This window comes from Muscardinus avellanarius (assembly GCF_963383645.1).
Source record: "Muscardinus avellanarius genome assembly, chromosome: 21".
Classification (NCBI taxonomy): Eukaryota; Metazoa; Chordata; class Mammalia; order Rodentia; family Gliridae; genus Muscardinus; species Muscardinus avellanarius.
Window position 1 is genome coordinate 15023182 of NC_137807.1, and position 15654 is coordinate 15038835.

At 50.4% G+C, this 15654-nt stretch overlaps 1 protein-coding gene across 3 annotated transcripts in view; it reads left to right on the forward strand.

Annotated features, from left to right (window-relative positions):
• The window catches only part of GIT2 (GIT ArfGAP 2), a gene marked incomplete at both ends in the record, with an annotated part of 55921 nt that extends 51341 nt beyond the window's left edge, over nucleotides 1-4580 (forward strand). For all 3 annotated transcript variants that reach the window (XM_080717858.1, XM_080717860.1, XM_080717859.1), the window contains 2 exons: nucleotides 3267-3330; nucleotides 4368-4580. In XM_080717858.1, the coding sequence (XP_080573984.1) occupies nucleotides 3267-3330; nucleotides 4368-4580 (277 nt within the window). The remainder of the gene's footprint in view (nucleotides 1-3266; nucleotides 3331-4367) is intronic.
• Between the last annotated feature and the right edge of the window lie 11074 nt (nucleotides 4581-15654).

Sequence of the window (15654 nt, forward strand, 5' to 3'; positions counted from 1 at the left end):
TTGTGCGTGGGCACATCTAAAAGTCTAACACTCCTGCCCACGGAGGAGAGTCGGCTCTGAGGCAGCACAGCCTGCGGTCACCCTCCTGTAAGGAAGGGACTCCTGCTCTTCCTCGCCCTCTGTTCTCTGAGAATTCTGGGAAGTTGTGAACGGTCCTGCAGGACATCCTAGTGGCCTGGACAAACACACGCTCATGAAACATTATTTAACAACATCCCATCAGGTGTGGGAAAGCAGCAGCTTTCCTCAGTGCCTGCGCTAGGTCAGCAGGCAGAGGACTGCAGGGAGGAGTCCTGGGCCTCCTGGGAGCTCAGCAGCTGCTGTCTTCCCCGCCGCTCCCTGCAGGGCCACGCCTGCTCTGCGGCGTTGCGTCTTGCTTGCTTCCTTCTCTGTATAGTTGACACTTCTCCCAGGAGCAGAGGAGAGGACCTGAGTGCTCACTGAGAGGCCCCACGGGCCTGGGCGTGGTCTCCGGGAAGCACCTCAAAGAGAGGAACCACACGGTAAACAGCCCGGTGGTGAGCAAGCTGGAGCCAGTGTCCAGCCAGTGTCCCGCCGTGTGCACAGCACGGTTTGGGCACAATTTAAAGTGATCTTTTCTATTTGTAGTTTTCTTTTGTTTGGTGGTACTGGGAATTGAACCCAGGGGCATTCTTCCACTAAACTACATCTCCAGCTCTTTTATTTTTTATTTATTTTTAAACAAGGTCTAGCTAGGTTATTAAATCTGGCCTTGAACTTGTGTTGCTCCTGCCTTGGCCTCCCAGATGCCGAGATTATAGGTGTGTGCCGCCATGCGCGGCTCTATCGTCTTCACACGAGAATGACTTTACTGAGCCCACTTCATGTGCGCGTGTGCACGTGCTTACCTTTGTGAATCACTGTTTATTCCCTCCAGTCCAGAAGTGCTATGCTGGTATTTCAAATTGAAATGTGCTTACATGGTAGAACTATCTCTGGTAGTTGTCAAAAATAGAAATATCTGCCATTCCTGGCTTCAGAGATTGCAGTATGGTACTTGATTCAGCTGGGGTGATTTGTTGTTAAAATGCATAAACCCTGCTAGTCGTGGTGCATGCTTGTCATCCCAGCATTCAGGAGGCTGAGACAGGAAGATAATCATTCGCAGACAGCCTCAACTACTTAGTGAGTTCCTTTGCAACTCAGTGAGACCCTGTTTCAAAATAAGGAATAAAAAATGGGGCTGGGGGTGTAGCTCAGAGGTAGAATGCCCCTGGGTTCCATCCCCAGTCGTGCAAAAAATAAAAAAAAAAGAAGGAAAAGCATAAACCCAGCTGCGTGTGGTGGCACAGGCCTGTAATCCCAGTACTTGTGACGGGAGGGTCACAGCTTCGAGGACAGTCTCAGCACGTACAGACTATTCAACCTAATGAGATCCTGTTTCAAAATAGAAATAAAATAGGTTCAATCACCAGTACCATAAAATGACTTTAAAAGGACTTATAAAGATGAAGTACAGAGATTGCTTATGATAATCTTTTTTTTTTTGGTTATTTTGGCATTGGGGATTGAACCCAGAGGCATGATATCTCTGAGCTGTACCCCCAGCCCATTTTTTTGTTTTGTTTTGTTTTGTTTAAATAAGTTGCCGGGCTAGCCTTGATCTTGTGAGCTCCCTGTTTTAGCCTCCCAAGTTGCTGAGATCACAGGCACATGTACATATCTTGTAACATGTTAAAAGGCTCCAGCATGCTTTTCCCCATATCCTTTGCCTTCTGCGCTGTGGGTCAGTCCCAAGACACAAAGTCCAGGCTTGGTGGCAATGTTGTTTCTAAGAAATGTCATTTAATAACCTCATCAATTTGGTCTGTGTGTGTGTGTGTGTGTGTGTGTGTGTGTGTGTGTGTGTGTGTGTGTGGTGTTGGGCACTGAATGTAGGGTATTGTCAGGCTAAGCATGTGCTATTACACTCCATTTTTAAGGCACAGGAAACTAGCCGTATCTGTGGCTTAGCAAACCAAGAATGAGAATCCTGGAAAAAACAGGTATAATTCTTATCATAAGAACTCTGATCACCATTCATGAGTGAAAGAGGCTTACTAAGGAAGATAGGAGCTGGGCATGGTGGTGCACGCTTGTAATCCCAGTAGTTGGGAGGCTGACACAGGTCACAGGTTCTCGGCTAGCCTCAACTAGAAGTAGGTGAGGCCCTCCACAACTTGGTGAGACCATGTTTCAAAAGAAAGAAAAATACAGGGCTGGAGTGTAGCTCAGAGGTTGAATGCCCTTGAGCTTAATCCCCAGTATCACACACACACACACACACACACACACACACACACACACACACACTAATAATAATAATAATAATAATAATAATAATAATTAGAAAGGAGGGAGGGAAAAAGGAAGGAAGGAAGGATGGCTGGATGGATAGATGGATGGATGGATGGGTGGGTGGAAGGAAGGAAGGGTGGGTGGGGATCCATTGCCTCCAGGTTGAGCTCAGCCCACTCTTGTATCTGGGGCCGGGCATGTCCGCTTTCTGGATTGCTCTTCTCTCATTTGAGATATGGGTGTGGTAATTGTCCAGCCTTGTAAGGCCATGGAACATTAAGTGAGTGTCTTAGCCTGGAAGAAAGGATGAGGACGTGCAGCCACGCAGGTGCAGCCAAGGGCTTGTTTCTCAGAGAGCAGCAGGAGGGAGCGCTGGCTGTGGCAAGAGCACGTCACCACAAACAGCGGGCACACTCAACCCCGACAAAGTGGGCGTGCGCCGGAGCAGCCACAAAGCGGCCTCAGAGCCCGCACTGAAACGGAGCCTGACCCCAGCGCCTGGCCGGGTGAGGCGAGCGGAGTCCAGGCGCGTCTGCTGGTGAAGTGACACACGGGCATTAAAGTGTAAACTCCAATTCTAACTTGAAGGAATTTTTTTCAGTCCTTTATTTTTCACTTTTGTGGACTTTGGCATGGAAACATTCAATAGAACTTAGCAAAACAAAGCATACGAAAGGTAAGTGGCCAACTCGAGGAGGTGGGAGTGTCTTTCTATGCACCGCTCCGTGGCTGCTCCTGGCTGGCAGCCCATGTTGCCACTTGGAAATGGTTTGTAACAGGTTGGATGGACTTTCATGGACGGATGGGGACTCGGCTCCGTGACCGCGTGTCTCCTGTTGGTGTGGGAGGCTCAGCAGGCATCTCGATCCTTCTTTAAAGGAGTGAATTCGGAACCTTTTCTGTCCCTGAGCACACCCTGCTTCCAAACCCATTAATTGTCTTTGCATAACCTCTTTACTGTTTTGCAGTTATATTCCCTGCTCAGAGAGGATCCATGCAGCCGTTACAGAAATGGCAGCATTATTCCCCAAAGTAAGTCACTTCCTACTCACTTGCTTTGACTTTTCTATTATATCAACCACTTTGTAGCTCTTGCCATTTTTAAATATGCAAGCTCAGGCATAGGGCTTTGAAGCATTTTTGTTCTACATAAGTGTTGATTTTAATAGGACAAGGATGTACAAATCAAATACTAAAAGACATCATTACTAAAATAAAATTGTATCTGGAATCTGTCACCCACATGAGTTACTATTTTATTTACGTGTGTGTGTGTGTGTGTGTGTGTGTGTGTGTGTGTGTGTGTGTGTGTAACTGGAGGCCAGGTTTATTTCTACCTCTGAGCTACACTCCCAGCCCTGTTTTATTTTTTGAGACAGGGTCTCACTAAGTTACCAAGGGCCTCAAAAGGTTGCTGAGGCTGGCCACAAACCTGCGATCCTCCTATCTCAGCCTCCCAAGTATTGGGATTACAGGGATGAGTCACCACACCCAGCTCTGTATTTTATTTTTCATACTGGGTATTGAACCCCAAGGGTTGAAGCCACATCCCCAGACTTTTTCTATGTGTGTTGCAGGGGCGGGAGGGTCCTAGGGATTGAACCCAGGGGCATTGTACCTCTGAGCTACATCCCCAGCCCTATTTTATTTTTATTTTGAAACAGAATCTTGGTAGGCGTATGAGACGAGGCTATCCTTGAACCTATAATCCTCCTGAACCTCTGATCAGCCTCCCAAGTACTGGAATTACAAGTGTGCACCACACATTAGCATTTACTAGCCTGTTTCAAAATACAAAATGGAAAGGACTAGGGCTGTAGCGTGGTGGTTGACTGCTCCTTGGCTCCATCCAAGGGTGGATGGCGTGCACTCCTACACTGGCCCTGCGTGCACGTCCACTTCGTGGCGCATTCTCACTGCCCTCGCCCCGTGGCCACCAGTGCTCTCCCCCGGGTACAGCATCACTGTTGAAGAGGTGCAGCGCAGCCTCAGGTGCTCAGGAGCGGGCGTGCCCCTGGCTGGCGGGGTTCAACCTGCCTCCATGCAAATGGCCGTGTCTTTCTGTTTAGAAACCCAGATCCGACACGGTGAGGACCTCCCTTCGTTTACTGACATCCAGTGCCTACCGGTTGCAGTCCGAGTGCAAGAAGGCCCTCCCGGGGGACGCCGGCTCACCCGCAGACGTCCAGCTGGTCACACAGCAGGTCATCCAGTGCGCATACGACATTGCCAAGGCCGCCAAGCAGCTGGTCACCATCACCACCAAAGAGAACAACAGCTGAGCGGCCCCCGCGCTCCTAGGCTTTTTAAAGTCTGACTGCAAATTTAGACGTTGAACTCCTGAGATTTTTACAGAAACAAACATTTAATGACAATTTAAAACTTTTTAAAAGAAAACTCAGTATTATTTTTGCATGTTTTCTAACAAATTTTCCACTATTAATTTAACCTACTTGCCTTATTTCATGCCTGTTGGCCAGTGTAGTTCCTGCTGTCCTGTGTGTTGTCAGCAGCTCTCGAGGTCATGGTCAGATACATCCCAACGTTCCAAGTTTGTTCACCTCTTCCATCCCGTGAAACTCCTCGCCTAAAACTGTAAACGAGATTTTTTTAGTAAAACATATTTTGAGAGAGTTGGATAAAAAGCAAGTCAAAAGTATGTGTTCCTTACCAAGCATCGTGCAATAAGTGAATTTTCCAACCCACTGAAAAAAATCACTAATTTTGGGGTATCTCTGAGTATAGAGAAAGGACTTTGCCACTTTCTAAAATTAGTGTAACCACCTCTCTTGGGAGGAAACAAGGAATCGCGCCATTTCTAACTGTTGTATCATGTTAAATGTTCTATTTAATTGTATCTCGATTTTCTTATATTTTGCCATCCTTCTCAAATCTCCAGAGAGTCGGGTAAAGCATTTGCCTTCCACAGCATGTCCGCTTGGCCGTGTGCAGGATAGGAGCACCAATCACTCAGCACCCATCGGCCGTCGAGTGCCGTCCTGGCACCCGAGCCAGTGCATTCAGGAGGTGCAGCAACGAAGGGCAGCCATCAGACATGCCAGGACTGACTCTGTACCTCCCAGTCAGACATCACTGTCACGCACTGACGCTGCGTTGCCCCTTTGTCCATAACTCGGTCGCTGCTTCAGCCACAGACGGCTTCCTCCGGTGAGCAGCCCCGCGTCCTGTCACCTGTGAAGACCTTTCTGAGCATGGTAAAGGGTCACCTGCGCCAGCACTTAGAGAGTACACACCAGCTCTCAGGCACTCCTGTGCGCCAGTGTGGCTCAGTGGTACAGCACTTGCCTTGCATGCTCAAGGCCCTGGGTTCTGTCCCTGGCACTGCTGGAAGAAGAGACTTCCTTAGAGATTGCGCTCTGGCTGACTCCAGGTCTCCCAGCGCTTTGAAAGAGCAGAGGTTGACATTCAGAACATGCTGAGACTGTGAAGCCTGTCCCTGTGCAGTGCTGCAGTGTGTGTGGGCACAGCCCAGCGCAAGAACGAAGTCACCAGACGCCTGCTCAGCCAGAGCATGAAGAGTCAGGTGAGCCGCCACCATTCGCACCCGCGTGCCCGAGAGGGGCCTGGGCTTGCCAGAGCCTTGATTTTTTTTTTCTTTTTTTTAAAGAAACACCAGAAATCTGGATTTTTCTTGGGTGCTATCTCTCCAATTATAAATGTTGGCAACCAATCCAGACACATTCATGAACACACTCGGATGAGCTGGGGCCCCAAGCGCCCACTCATGGCCTCCGCGGGCCAGTCTCTGGAGGGCAGCGGGCCTGCACATCTGTCCCAGCCCGGTGTCCACAAGGAAGCGAGATGGCTCGGTGCCCCCCCATCGCTGCACGCTGCCACGCGCTTTCCCAGCGCTGACACCTCTACCGCTTGCACCACGGTGTGCAGTGTCACCAAGTCCTTGGGACTGGTGGTGTCGGCCTCGCACGCTGTGAGTAGCTGGGAAAGGGAAGCGCCTCGAGAACGCGCTGCCCCGACTCTCCGCACAGCCCTTGGCGCTGCGCCACTGCCTGGCACTTTTCTGCATGCTTTGTGGACCAGCTGGCCCTTCTCTCCAGTGCAAACACCTGCCTCCTGTCAGGGAAGGCCACTGCTGACACAGAGCTGCTGCCCTTGGCCTCTCAGGAAAGGCAGGCCTGAGAGGCTCTCCTTCAGCACCTGAGGCCCTGCAGCTGGCTGTTGCCCTAGAGAGCTGAGGGATGTGGGGCCTGGCACAGCGGATACAGCTGGGAGGACCAGTTTGCTCAGTGACCCGCAGTGCCAACGCTGGCAGCAGGCCCCAGGTGCGGTGACAGGCAGCGATAGCCTACATGCTCGGTGCTCTGCTCCTTGGCAGTTAGCGCCTCTTCTGCACCCTTGCTCTGGCCGCCTTTGCACAGGGATCCCACACCCTGCATGAGAGCCGTGTTCACATTCTGTCCCATCGTTTTTCCCCCGTACTCTCGATCCTCCCTCCCTGCCCACTCGCCCTCTCTCCTGAAGCCGACGGCACAGCGGTGTGCTTTCTGAACCAGCACCTGGCTGAGCAGAAGCAAGCTGCTCTCCCCCTGAGCTCCCTGCACTGAACTCCTCTTCCATCTCGGAATGCAGATTGTTATTTGCCAAAGAACAATGATCGGGCCCAAAGATCAAGTACAGCATTTCATTAGATTGGAACTAGAAACGCACAACCCGGGAGCTGCTCCCCAGTTCCTCCAGCAGCTTTCCTTCAGAGCCGAGTGGAACCAGCATGTCGCTCCCCTTGACAGCGCCTGCGGGCTTCACAGGAGTCCTCTCCCTCACCCTAGTCGAAGGTAACCCTTGTTCTGATGGAAATTTCAGATGCCTTTTATGCAGATGTGTTTCATCTGTCACTCATTACCCTGCGCTTCTCGCTTTCACTGTGCGTCCTGCTCCTGTGATTACTGTGCCCTTCACGTGTTGTAAAGTTGTTTTGGAGTTTGTGCCTGCTAGTTATGCAATAAACGGGCTCTATGAATGTCTCTGTGGTCGTGCCGTCCCTCCTCCACTTAGCTCGCATTTCCAGTACTTGGTAGAAGTACAAAGAGAGTTCTCACACATCACCACATTTTTTAGTTTGGTTGGTATTAGATTGAGCCCAGGGGCGGGCCACCTCTGAGCTGCACTCCCAGCCCTTTTCATTTTTTATTTTGAAACGGTCTAAGTTGCTGAGGCTGGCTTTGAACCTGTGATTCTCTTGTCTCACTCCGCATGGGTGGGGATCAGGGCATGGGCCGCACACCAGCTACACATCATCTTCAGTGGGAGGCGGTGGTTAACTCCCCCCCCCACCCCGCTCCATCAGCTTTACAGTATGGACCAGCTTTGTCTTTCTCTGTGCTAAATTAGCAAATGGTTGTCACATCCTAGCTGGGCACACACCTGTAATCCCAGCTGCTACTCAGGCAGCTGAGGCAGAATTGAAAGTTCAAGGCCAACCCAGGCAGTTTAAGAGAGATTCTGTCTCAAAGTGTAATTTAAAAAAAAAAAAAAAAAAAGGCTGGGGTGTAGGTCTGGCATCCATTTTTTTTAAGTGTCTCTCTTTGAGACTGGGTCTTATGTCGCCCAGAGTACTCTCAAGCACTTGGCCTCTAGTTGTCCTCCCGTCTCGGCCTCCTGCGTAGCTTGGACCAAAGTCATGCACTACCGTGCCTGGCTAAGACATCCTGCCTCAGGGTATGAGTTCCATGTATCCCGTGTGGTACTCCTGGGGTTTGATTTTTAGGCCAGCCAAAGCTGGCCCAGTGCAGGTGCCCTCACACTTCCTAACAGGTGGTCAGGTCAGGGAATTAGTCCAGCTCCGAGGGTCACCAATCTTTTCAATTTCAGAAGAAGGCATTGTGCCAAACTGGCAAATTTACATCTGGGTTGTCAGGGCCACTCAGCCCCCAGCCACTGGCCCCTGCAGAGGGCACTGAGGACTGTCCTTCCAGATGGAAGAGGGCCGAGGAGGGCCTGACCATTTGCACCTTTGTGGAGAAGGCTGGGGAAGGTAGAGCGTTCTCACTGTGGCCCAGCTGGCCGGGAGGGTGGCTGAGGGCTCAGAACTGCTTCCCAAGCAGCCCGCAGGGCTCACCAGGCCACCTCTGCCCCCGCCTGTGGTCTGTGCAGCTGACACTGCCGGACGCTCCTGGGCCTTGCCAACACAGGGCGCCTGCCTCTGCTCCTAAGTGTGGGCTTATGGCTGTAACCTCAGCTCACACCCTGCACTGGACTCAACTGCTGTTCACAAGCCTACCTCCTTTCTTCACGTCCGCAGGAAGGCAGGAGTGCTCACATCCATGCACTGGAGAAGGAAACTAATGCACACACCAGCTGGGTGCAGGGGCACATGCCTATAATCCTAGTACTTTGGAGGCTGAATCAGGATCACAAGTTTGAGGCCAGCCTCAGCCATTTAGCAAAGTCTTCAGCAACTTATCAAGGACCTGTTTCAAAATTTTACAAACAGGGCTGGGGTTGTAGCTTAGAGGTAGAATGCCCCTGGGTTCCATCCCCAGCACCACACATACACACGGTCCACACCAGGAGTCTCCCGGTGGGGCAGGTAGCCAGCCAGCCATGTTGTGCAGCTGAGGAATCTCAGAGCACACGGCCTCCTGTGGTGGCAACCACGGTGGGTTGCCCGCCCTGCAGCAGCCTCAGAGTCTGGTTCTCCTCCAGAGGCAGGTGAGTGACAGGCTGCACAATGGCTTTTGCTCCCCGTCACTTGTGCCCAGAGCCTGGGGCCCCTCCCCTCAGTGTGGCACCTGGGTCTCTCCAGAATTCAGTGAGTGGCCGGCCAGGACTGGCCAGGCTTCATCCACAGGCTCGCACTGACAGGGGCTGCCGCCCCCCGCAGACAGCCCAGGGAGCAGACCTGTGGGGCCCACCTCTGCCAGCTGGCCTGGCCTCTTCTCTTGCCTTCTGCCCAGCCACAGGTCGTTCCCAGGTCCCAGAAGGAAGAGCCACTTGGGGTGTTTCCCCAGCTTTCGCCTGCACACCAGGCCCTTGCCGGGCACACACAGCCCCACTGCCCCTGAGCCCTTGAACAGCTCAGGGTGGCTAGAACCAAGCTGTTCTCTCCACGGGCCCTGGGACCTTTTCCTCCTCCGAGGCCTTTCTCAGCCCTTCCCAACACCTCCCCCTGGTCTGAGGCACCCCTCGGGCAGCTCACCACCCCTCCAGTTCAGCAGCCCTAATGTTACCACTGACCTGGCCTTGGCCACTTCCTGGAAGCCCCCTCTCACCCAGCACACCCTGGACTTTTGAAGCCTAACCTGGCTGGCGTGTAGTCTGCAGCTGCCAGCCTTAGCATCGGCGTCTTCCTCCCTTGGCAGTCTTGCCGTTCCCTTCTCCAGCTGGCCCCGCTCCAGGACCTCTCTCCAGCACCCTCCCCAGCCCCATCCTGCTTGTTTTGGACCAGAGAGGCTGAGCTATGACCAGCACTCACATGTGGCCACGGAGCTCAACTTCCAACCAGTCACCAAAGCAGTCTCAGAGTAGGAACTGAAGCCACCCTCAGTTCACAGATGAGGAAGCCGAGGCCGGGCCCCAAGAGCCCAGGCAGCTGTGGAGCAAGGAGCCTGGGCTCTGAGCCTTGGGGCTCAGGATACAGCTCAATGCTAGAGCACCTGCCAGCTTCAGTTCCAGCACAGGGAAGGGGGGCAGAGTAGATAAGTATTGAACCACGGGCCTCTCCTGGCACAAGCAGACATCCAGAGTAAGGATGGTAAGCCTCTAGAACCAGAGGAGAGTGAGGAAGGCCCATGACCTTGGCAAAAGTACCATGGGAGGGAGAGATGGAGAAGGCACGGTGGCTTCCACCCCCTGCCCACGGTGTGTGTGAAATGGACGCAGTGTGTGGGGGGGTGGGAGGGAGAGAAAGAAAAATTGGACCCAGGAGCCTTCTACCTCTGAGCCCTATTGTGTGTGTGTGTCTGTGTGTTTGTTACTGGGGATTGAAGCCAGCCTTAGCAAATTAGGGAGGCCCTTTGGAACTTAGCAAGACCCTATTTCAAATTAAAAAATAAAAGAGAGCCAAGTGTGGTGGCATCCCAGCATTTGGGAAGCTGAAACAGGAGGATCTTGGTTTGCGGACAGCCTCGGCTACTTAGGCCCTTTGCAACTCAGTGAGACCTTTTCAAAACAAAGAATTAAAAAAAAAAAAAAATAGGGCTAGCCGGGCGTGGTGGCGCATGCTTGTAATTCCAGCACTTCAGAGGCTGAGACAGGAGGATCACACAAGTTTGAAGCCAGCCTCAGCTACTTAGTGAGGCTCTCAGCAATTTAGTGAAACCTTGTTTCCAAATAAAGTATAAAATAGGTCTGGGAGTACAGCCCGAAGGTAGAAAAGCCCCTGGGTTCCACCCCTAGTACCACACACACAAAAAAAAAACATAGGGCTTGGGTTGCAGCTCAGAGGTAGAATACCCCTGAGTTCTACCCCCAGCTCCGCAAAAATTAAAATTAAATAAATAAATAAATAAATTAGGGGAGACAGGAAGATCGCAAGTTCAAGGCCAGCCTCAGCAACCTTGCAAGTCCCTGTTTAATAAAAAAATAAAAAAGGCCTGGGAATGTAGCTTGAATTCACTCTAATCCCTGGACTCAATTTTTTTTATCACAATAAATATATATATGTGTATCAGGGAGAACCAATATGACATAATTTTAGTGCTAATGAAGGACATTACTGCTAGGCTTCAAAATAAAAAATTTAAAGTTATTATTCAGTAAATACTTGAATACCTATTTGCTAGGTATTCTGTCCACATCAGTTCTATGCTGGAACTCATACAGTATATGTAGGATTGCTAATAATAATGCTCTGTGGTTCCCATGGAAATAAGAAAATACCACTTTCATAAGAAAAATAAGCTGGGAGTGGTGGTCCAAGCTTATCATCCCAATACTTGGGAGGCTTAGAAAGAAGGATCACAGGTTCAAAGCCAGCCTCGGAAACACAGCAAGGCTCAGGAACCTAGTGACACTGACACCCTGTTTCCAAATAAAGAAATAAAACCAGGCTGGTGTTGTAGCTTGGAGGTAAAATGCCTCTAGGTTCAATCCCCAGTACCAAAAAGAAATGATTATAACCTGTAAAATGTGACCGGTAACAGAAAATATCCAAACCTGTAGGACGTGTGCGTAAAACCTGTGGCGACCTTTCTCTTAGCAACCAGCTCTGCAGCAGGAAATAGCAACAGTAAAGGCACCAGCCTGGAAGAGAGAGCGCCACGCAGAACTCACTTCACAGGAGACAGGAGACATGCACCTCAAGGGGGCAGTGAGCAGGAGCCTGCACCACCAGGGGGCGCTCAGGGAGCTCCCCCAGAAGGCCGGCAGGCACCTGGAGTGGCCAGCTCAATTGAGGAAGGTACTGCAGCCCTTAGGAGGCTTTTGTTGTTGTTTGTTTGCAGTACTGGGGCTGGAACCCAGGGGCATTCTTCCTCCAAGCTACACCCCCAGCCCTATTTTTTATTCTTTATTTTGAAACAGGGTCTCACTGAGTTGTACGTAAAGGGCCCAAGTAGCTGAGGCTGGCTTCAAACTGTGATCTTCCTGTCTCAGCCTCTTGAATTCTGGGATTACAAGCCACACCCGATTTAACAGAAGTTTTTAATAAACTCTGGCTTTTAAGAACCATACAAAAATTCCCTGTAATTAGCTGTAATTTACTGAGATTCAAAATCTTTTTTTTTTTTGGTGGTACTGGGGGTGGAACCCGGAGGCCTGTCTACCTCCAGGCTATACTCTCAGACCTATTTTATACTTTATTTGGAAACAGGGTCTCACTCAGTTGCTGAGAGCCTCACTAAGTAGCTGAGGCTGGCTTTATTACAAGCGTGCGCCACCACGCCCAGCTGAGATTCAAAATCTTGTATAAAGTGTAATGAAAACTGAAACCTCAGAGAATAATATGGAAAAATATAAATCATAACCACCAGATTGCTGCTGCATGATGCAGTGGTGAGGAACTGGGGCTGCTGGTGGTTCTAAGTCAAATCTGCTGCCTTCAGCTTTGGCCCCCACCTCTAGGCACAAAAGTCCCAGGAGGCGCGTGAAGCCAAGACCCTACCAAGACACCAGAGGTCCCCAAGGCGATGTCTGTCCTCAGCAGGCTAGCTAGCCAGGTTACTTTTTTTTTTTTTTTTTTTTGGTGGTACTGGGGTTCCTGGAAGCCCTTCCACCTCCAGGCAATACTCCCAGGCCTATTTTATACTTTTTATTTGGAAACAGGGTCTCCTAAGCCAGTGCAGCCAGCTTTGAACCTGCGCGATCCTCCTGTCTCCGTCTCCCAAGCGCAGGGATTACAAGCATGTGACACCACACCCGACCCAAGTTACTTTTTACAATGTCTTTTGAGGCTCAGTAACAGACATGTTGGGGTCACTTCCCCATGTACAGTGCTCAGTGGAAATTCTAACAAAATACCTCTGAAGGAGGGCAGACCCATTATGTTTCCAGAAAGTAGCCACTGAATGCCCATCGGACTGCTTGATGGTTCTAATGTGTTCAGTTCTCCCAAAATACAAAAGATGTAACCCTATCCTATGGACACCTAAATAACTGAGAAGGGATGGAGGGGGTGTGCAAGATGGTGGCGGCTGAATAGGACATTATTCCTCTGAGAAACCCTGGACTACAGATTTTGGTTTAATATCTGATTGGAACAACATACAGAGGCATTTCCATTACTTCCTACCTAAAATATAATAGAGAAGAGACGGACCAAGATGGTGGCGGTGGCCAGCATTCGGGAGCGGCAGACAGACCCAATCCAACCTGCCTCGAACTGTTGGAGAAATCTCCCCGAAAAAGACTGCTCCTGCCCAGCATGCTCAGGAACTCTGGACGACATACTATGTAAGAAAAAGGTTCAAGGCGCATCTGAGGGAGTCCCCGCATAGCCAGGTCGGCCGGCGCAACGCACGTCCCGTGAAACAGAGGCGCTCCTGGCCGCCTGGCTCCTCTGCGCAGCACTCAGAGCAGCAGAACCCGCTGTGGGCCTCCGCTCTTGGCGGCGAGATAAAACCCATTGCTGCTAGGTATTTGAGCCCAACTTCTGTAAAAGAAATGTACTGTTTTCTTTTATTAAAAAATACTGAAGGGGGAGGAAGATGGCTGCGGCTGTGGCTGCAGCGGCGACCATGGCCACCAGCAATGACGGTTGACAGCGGCTGAATAGGACATATATGGCTCTGAGAAACCCTGGACAACAGATTTTGGGTTAATAGCTGATTGGGACAACATACGGAGTCATTTCCAGTCATGATTTCCTATCTGAAATATAGGGGAGAGAGTGGAAAATGGCAGAATTAAAGGCAAGACGGCAGCACGGTGCTCACCAGTGCAAGAAAAGTGATTTTTGGAGGGACATCCCAGAAGAGACCAGGAGTGAACTGCTCCTGCCACCCATGCACAGGAATTCTTAACAACATACTCTAGGAGAGACCAAGAAAGTGGCAGCAGTGGCGAGTATTCAGGAGAGGCAGACAGATCCAAACCAATCCACCTTCAATTTTTGAAGAAATCTCCCCAAAAGTAGACTGCTCATGCCACACAAGCTCAGGAATTCTGGACAACATACTATGTAAGAAAAAATGTCCAGGGTGAGTCGGAGGGAGCCCCGTCCATATGGCCTGGCCAGCTCAGTGTCGGGCGTCCTGGGAGACCTCAGTGCTCATGGCCGCCATGCTCCTCTGTACTGCGCTGGGGGCCTGGGTGTGCTTGGAGCAGCAGATCCTGCTCTCCAAGGTGAGGCTGTGAGCCTCCGTTTTCGGTGGGGAGATAAAACCCATTGCTGCTAGGGAACTGGGCTCTCAGCTTCTGCAAATCACATGTGCTGTTTTCTCCTACTTAAAAAATATGGAAGGAGAGCCAGGTGTGGTGGCACACACTTGTAATCCCCACACTTGGAAGGCAGAGTCAGGAGGATCATGCAGGTTCAAAGCCAGCTGTGCTGGCTTACAAGACCCTGTTTTCAAATATAAATATAGCCGGGCGTGGTGGCGCACGCTTGTAATCCCCGCGCTTGGGAGGCAGAGACAGGAGGATCGCGCAGGTTCGAAGCCAGCTGCACACGCTGGCTTAGGAGACCCTGTTTCCAAATAAAAAATGTAAAAAAAGTAGGTCTGGGAGTGTAGCCCGGAGGTAGAAGGGCTTCCAGGAACCCCAGTACCACCACAAAAAATAAATAAATAAATAAATAAATAAATATAAAAAATACGTCTGGGAGTGTAGCTCAGATGTAGAAGGGCTTCCAGGAACCCCAGTACCACCAAAAAAAAAAAAAAAAAAATATATATATATATATATATATATATATATATATATATATGGTGGAAGAAAATATGGCAACCTCTATAGATGTCCTGCCCGCAGTGATGGGGACCGGAGCCTGCGGCGTGGCGAGCTGGGTCTGGAGCCTGCCACATGGCAAGGTCAGGTCTGGAGCCAGCAAGGCCAGGCCTGGAAACTACTGTGTGGCAAGGACAGGTCTAGAGACAGTGAGGCCAGGCCCGGAGCCTGTAGAGTGGCAGGCCTGGGACTGGGGCCTGCTCCACAGCAAAGGGCCAGCAGGTCCCTGCAACCGTGTGGCCAGGAAGCACTAGAAGCTGCCGCTGCCTCACCTCATCTCTCAGCAGATTCCCAGAGCCAAGTGACCTCTATTAAAAAAAATTGGTTGTCGCTGGGCGTGGTGGTGCACGCTTGTAATTCCCACGCTTGGGAGGCGGAGACAGGAGGATCACTCAGGTTCGAAGCCAGCCTTGCTGGCTTAAGAGACCCTGTGTCCAAATAAAAATATAAAATAAGTCTGGGAGTGTAGCCCGGAGGTAGAAGGGTTCCATCCCCAGTACCACCAAAAAAAAAAAAAAAAAGATTGGTTGTGAGTGGATCATCTTGTCAAAGTTACTCACCTTCTGGCTTTCAGGATTTCAGTAAGTGGAATAAGTGTGGAAATTAAAAAGACTTCCAAGGAAGAAAGAAACTGTAATTGATCGGATGTGGAGAAACAGAAGCTCTAATACACTGTTGGTGGGACAGCAAGTTGGTGCAACCACTTTGGAAAACAACACGGAAGATCCCCAGAAGGAGGAAATTGAACTTACCATATGATCCAGCAATACCACCTTTGGGCATCTACCAAAAAGAATGAAAACCAAAATACCAAACTAACGTATGAGCAACCATGTTCATTGCTACACAGTTCACCACTGCCAAACTGTGGAACCAGCCAAGATGTACTTCAACGGATGAGCGGATTACAAAACTATGGGATGTCTACACGATGGAATTTTGCCCAGCCATAAGGGAGAACAAAATTATGGCATTTACAGTAAAATGTCACAAAAA